This window comes from Triticum dicoccoides, chromosome 3B, assembly GCF_002162155.2.
Source record: "Triticum dicoccoides isolate Atlit2015 ecotype Zavitan chromosome 3B, WEW_v2.0, whole genome shotgun sequence".
Taxonomy (NCBI): Eukaryota; Viridiplantae; Streptophyta; class Magnoliopsida; order Poales; family Poaceae; genus Triticum; species Triticum dicoccoides.
This window is the reverse complement of record NC_041385.1, coordinates 13269714-13275564: the sequence shown is the minus strand read 5'-3', so window position 1 is coordinate 13275564 and position 5851 is coordinate 13269714. Positions and strand designations below refer to the sequence as shown.

The window sequence follows — 5851 nt, the reverse complement described above, 5'->3', positions numbered from 1 at the left end:
GTCGCCGCCCTCTGGCGGCGGCGAGGAGGAGAGGAGGTGATGAAGAGGAGCGGTCCGACGGCGGCTAGGGTTCGCCCTGCCGCCCGCGGGAGCGGCTCGGGCGAGAGCTGTTAGTTGTTCCTGCCTTAACTATTGTGCGTGTGTGACAAGTACTTCCCCCGTTTTTATTTAGTCCGCGTATTAGCTTTAGTCAGAGTCAAGCTTTGTAAACTTTGAAAAAAATTATAAACAAAAACATTAACATATCATTAGATTTATTATTGAATGTACTTTCACATCACATATATTTGTTATAGTAAAAGTTTATACTTTTTCTTATAAACTTGATCAGACTTTACGAAGTTTGACTTAAGCCAACTTTAATATGCAGAGTAAATAGAAACGGAGGGAGTAAGTCCTAGTACGGGCCGTCGTCGGAAACAGAAACCATGAAACCCTACGCCTGCATCCGTGGCGAGATACTGTAGCAACAACTTCTTATTCATTTTTTCTTCTCACAAAAACAAGACGAAACTAGAGAATTAATTCGGTCGTACATATACTGTAACAAACAGCTTTTCCAACAAAACCTTTCGGCAGATGTTTTCAGCAACTTGCCGGAAATGCAACCAATGAATACTGCATGCATATATGAAGAGCAGTACGTACAGTAGACGGCCACTCCACCGCTCCTGGCCGGCTGCTAACTGCATTTTCCATACCATTTTTGGGATGGACAGGCACAGCCATACGCGCAGGTAGAGCCGGCCGGACGTTGCCGGGTGTATGTATGGACGGAGGGAGATCAGAATCAGATGAGATCGGTGTGGGTAGGGCAGGTGATCATCGGCCAAAATGCTATTCGTAACGAACGATGATGCAATCATGGAATGTAGATGTGGATGGAGATCGATGGATCGATCGACGCGATGGTTGTTGCAACATCCATTCCAGCAGAAAATGGCCCAAAGAATCCTGTCGACGGCGCAAGCGACATTTTTACAAATTCGTAATTTTTAACATCCATTCCAACATCGATGCGCATAATTTTTCAGGTCTGTGATTTTTATTTCAAAATTCTGAAACATTTTTACAAATTCAAGAATGTTTTTCAAATCAAGAATTTTTAAAATCCAAGAATATTTTTTAAATTCATGATTTCTTTTTACAACAGTTCATACTCCCTCCGTAAAGAAACATAAGAACGTTTAGATCACGATGTAAACGTTCTTATATTTCTTTACAAAGGGAGTATAATTTCTAAAAAAAAATCATGAATACTTTTGTATGCCCGATCATTTTTCCAAATTCATGAGAATTTTTTTGAATTTCATTGAAAGAAGAAATATAAAAATGGCAAAATAAAAATAAGAAAAAGAAAAAGTGTGAAAGATTAAAAGGATAAAGAAACGAAAGAGGAAAGGGGAACAGAAAAAAAATAGGCACCCCATTCCCCGCTTTGGGCCAGCCCAAACCTCACAGGGGTGCATGTTTGTGCACCCATCACCGCCTTATGCGCCAAATAGGAGCACTTTGCACCCATACAACCAAAAAAATGTCTAAAAAACCAATTAAAATAAATTTATCAAGAAAATCTGTCAAAATCATGGCTGTTCTTTAGACATGTGCCTACACCCCTAAAACCTCCAAATCGAAATACGGATGGAGAAGCAAAAAGGAGAAATCCAAGTGCGAATAGTGTCATTTTTACTCTTGTCTTATTTTGACACTATTCATTATGGATTTGACTTTCTTGTTTATGAATACGTATTTTGAGTTTGGATCTCAATTTTCAGTGTTTGTGGCCACATGTGTTGCCTACATTGACAACATTTCTAAGTTTTTTTTTGAAACGTCTAAATTTGAACTTTTGAAATTGGTAGCATGGCAGTGTGAAATAGTTGGCATCACCTAATATTTCCCTGTCGGCGTTGTTATAAGCCGAGTGCGTGAGTGGGCAGAGGCCCATGTTGTCGGTGCAGGGATAACTAGGAAACATGCACTTCTGGGCCCAGTGATGTTGTATGGGCCAACGCATTCCACAAGATTGCTGTACATTCTATCATCGGTTTTGGGAAGTTCTTCGGGGTTTATTCGATTTTTTTACTTTATTTTTTACTTTTTTTCTATTCATGGAGACCTTTTGAATCCATGAAAAAAAAATCTGTGAACATATTTTCTGAAATTTTAATAATTTTTTAAATAAAGTAATTATTTGAATTCATGAGTATTTTATGAAATCCATGAAAATGCCCATTGAACTTCAAAATTACGTTAAGGACATCTAAAACATGTTCACGTGTTTAATAAAATGTTTCATGACATTTGAAAATTTTTGATACAACGTAAGAATTTTTTTTCTCAGAAAAATATACGTGGTGTTAAAAAAATGTTTATATAATGTGATAAAATGTTTCATAAATTCAACATAAACGTTCACGTGTTTTGAACTGTTTTCCATGACATTTAAATAATATGTTTCATGGTCTCTTTTCTGTGTGAAAATCGAGATTCGTCTTATCGAAAGAAATCGAAGATGCCGACGCCCGGGGAAGGTCATTCCTTTCTACGAGTATGAGGCATGGTTTCGGGGACGAGACCGGTTGGAGTGCCTTGGTTGTGGGAGATGGATGGCTGACGGGATAGATGGTACCGGATGGCTCACACACATTTGACGGGCCTTGGGCAAATAAGAGGCTGTCTGACTTGTCCAATCGCGGGGGGTAACAAGGAAACGCGCACCCCTGGGCGCAGCGACGTTCTACGGGCTCGGCTGTATTTTTCTATCACTGGTTTGAAATTTTTTCCATTTTTTGTTTTTACTCTATTTTTAATTTTTAAATTTCACGAACATTTCTGAATTCATGATTTTTTAAATTCTGCGAATATCTTTTTAAAATTGGAAAAACAAATACTGTATTTTTTTTGAATTCATCACTATTTTTTTCAGGTCTGTGATTTTTGTTTCAAAATTCTGAAACATTTTTACAAATTCATTAATGTTTTTCAAATCAAGGATTTTTAAAATCCAAGAATATTTTTTGAATTCACGATTTCTTTTTACAAGAGTTCATACTCCCTTCGTAAAGAAACATAAGAACGTTTAGGTCACGATGTAAACGCTCTTATACTTCTTTATAGAGGGTGTATAATTTCTAAAAAAGTCATGAATACTTTTGTATGTCCGACCTTTTTTCCGAATTCATAAGAATTTTTTGAATTTCATTTAAAGAAGAAATATAAAAATGTGGAAATAAAAAAGAAAAAGAAAAAGTGCAAAAGAATAAAAGAAAAAAGAAATGAAAGAGGAAATGGAAACAGAAAAAAATAGGCACCCCATTCCCTGCTTTGGGCCGGCCCAAACCTCACAGGGGTGCGTGTTTGTGCACCCATCATCACCGCCTTATATGCGCCAAATAGGAGCACCTTGCACCCATACAACCAAAAAAAAAAAGTATAAAAAACCAATTAAAATAAATTTATCAAGAAAATCTGTCAAAATCATGACTGTTCTCTAGACATGTGCCTACGCCCCTAAAACTTCCAAATCGAAATACAGATGGAGAAGCAAAAAGGAGAAATCTTAGTGTGAATAGTGTCATTTTTTACTCTTGTCTTATTTTGACACTATTCATTATGGATTTGACTTTCTTGTTTATGAATACGTATTTTGAGTTTGGATATCTCAATTTCAGCGTTTGCAGCCACATGTGTTGCATACATTGACAATATTTCTAAGGTTTTTTTTCGAAATGTTTAAATTTGAACTTTTGAAATCGGTAGCATGGCAGTGTGAAATTGTTGGCATCACCTAATATTTCCCTGTCAGTGTTGTTATAAGCCGAGTGAGTGAGTGGGCAGAGGCCCATGTGTCGGTGTTGGGAAAAATATGCAGTGACACCAGCCCAAATGCAGGGATAACGAGGAAACATGCAATTCTAGGCCCAGTGATGTTGTATGGGCCAACGCATTCCACAAGATTACTGTATATTCTATCATCGGTTTTGGGAAGTTCTTGGGGGTTTATTCGATTGTTTTCTTTAATTTTTATTTTTTCAATTCGTGGTCATTTTTCGAATTCATGAAAAAAAATTGCGAACATATTTTCTGAAATTTTAATAATTATTTAAATAAAGTATTTTTTTAATTCATGAGTACTTTATGAAATCCATGAAAATGCCTTTAAAATTATGTTAAGGACATCTAAAACATGTTCACATGTTTAATAAAATGTTTCATGACATTTGAAAAATGTTGATACAATGCAAGAATTTTTTTTTTCAGGAAAATATACGTGGGGTTCAAAAAAAAGTTTGATAGCATTAAAAAATGTTTGTATAATGTAATAAAATGCTTCATTCATTCAAGATAAACGTTCATGTGTTTTGAATTGTTTTTCACGACATTTAAATAATATGTTTCATGGTCTCGAGATCTCTTTTTTGTGTGAAGAAAATCGAGATTCGTCTTATTGGAAGAAATCGAAGATGCCGACGCCCGGGGAAGGTCATTCCTTCCTCTGAGGCGTCGTTTCGGAGACGAGACCGATTGGAGTGCCTTGGTTGCGGGAGATGGATGGCTGACGGGATAGATGGTACCGGATGACTCGCACACATTTGACGGCCCTTGGGCAAAAAGGAGGCTGTCCGACTTGTCCAGTCGGTGTAGCGGCGGAGGACTTGAACTTGACGCGATGCAGCAGATGAAGCTTTGCTCTCCCCTACGGCGACACCTTCATGGCCGAGGCCGGAGTGCGACGGAGGAGGGAGGGCAACGGCGCCGCCGAGGGAGGAGGGTCACGGGAGCCACGGCATAGCTACGCTACGCACAAGGAGACGGCAGCAGCAAAGTTGACTACGTTTGCAGGAGAAGCCAAATGGCGATCCAAAACTCACGTGACGGCGACACACACACACACACAACACACACAGAGAGTAGTACAAACTACCTAATCAAATCTCCTTGTGCCGTGTGATTGGATTCGCATCATCATAATAAAAACAAAAAAAAAACCAATCTGATTCTCATGTGTCCACCTCGCCTCCCCTCCCTCGTCAGATCCCACAGCCAACAAGAAAAAAAAGAAACTAAGCTGAGCTCGCCGCACCGCAGTACAGGCAGTCTCGTCTCTTCTCTCCGCTCCTCCCCTCCCTCGGCGGCGGCGGCGGCGGCGATGGGGACGAAGGAGCCCGGCTCCCCGAGCCCCGACGACGCCGTGCTCTTCTTCGGGGTGGCCCTCGTGCTGGGCATCGCCTCCCGCCACCTCCTCCGCGGCACCCGCGTCCCCTACACCGTCGCCCTCCTCGTCCTCGGCGTCGCCCTCGGCGGCCTCGGTGCGTCCCCCTCTCCCTTCCCGCTCCTGTCCACGGCCGCCTTTCCCATCCCAGTCCCAGTCCCGCCCCCGCCCAACTCATCCGTCAGATGCCAGTTCGCAATTTATTCATTTTATTAATCCCCTCTGTCTCTCTTTGATGCTGCTCAGAGTACGGGACCAAGCATGGCCTCGGCAAGCTCGGAGCCGGCATCCGTATCTGTAAGCTCACTTCACCCTGAATCATGGATATTATCTACTCCTAGTATTTTCGGAATCAATTCGGTAGTTGTAGTACTAGTAGTAGTTGACTAACCTCAACCCCCTGCTATTGCTAACTGTCATTCCAATCTCGCAGGGGCTGCCATAAATCCTGATCTCCTTCTTGCCGTCTTCCTCCCCGCCCTCCTCTTCGAGAGCTCCTTCTCCATGGAAGTGCACCAGATCAAGGTATCTATCTTCACAGGGCTGTCTATCTATCTGTCTGTCTGCTATGAGATTTGAGTCACATCACTGAATAAGGCTGGTCTACAGTGAAGAAGATAATTATGCTTCACTCAC

At 40.8% G+C, this 5851-nt stretch overlaps 1 protein-coding gene across 1 annotated transcript in view; it reads left to right on the top strand.

Annotated features, from left to right (window-relative positions):
* Nucleotides 1-5043: 5043 nt before the first annotated feature.
* Nucleotides 5044-5851, top strand: part of LOC119274391 (sodium/hydrogen exchanger 8-like) — an 11202-nt gene continuing 10394 nt past the window's right edge. The window contains exons 1-3 of the mRNA XM_037555086.1: nucleotides 5044-5312; nucleotides 5462-5512; nucleotides 5649-5740. Coding sequence (XP_037410983.1) covers nucleotides 5153-5312; nucleotides 5462-5512; nucleotides 5649-5740 — 303 coding nt within the window. The 5' untranslated portion in view covers nucleotides 5044-5152. The remainder of the gene's footprint in view (nucleotides 5313-5461; nucleotides 5513-5648; nucleotides 5741-5851) is intronic.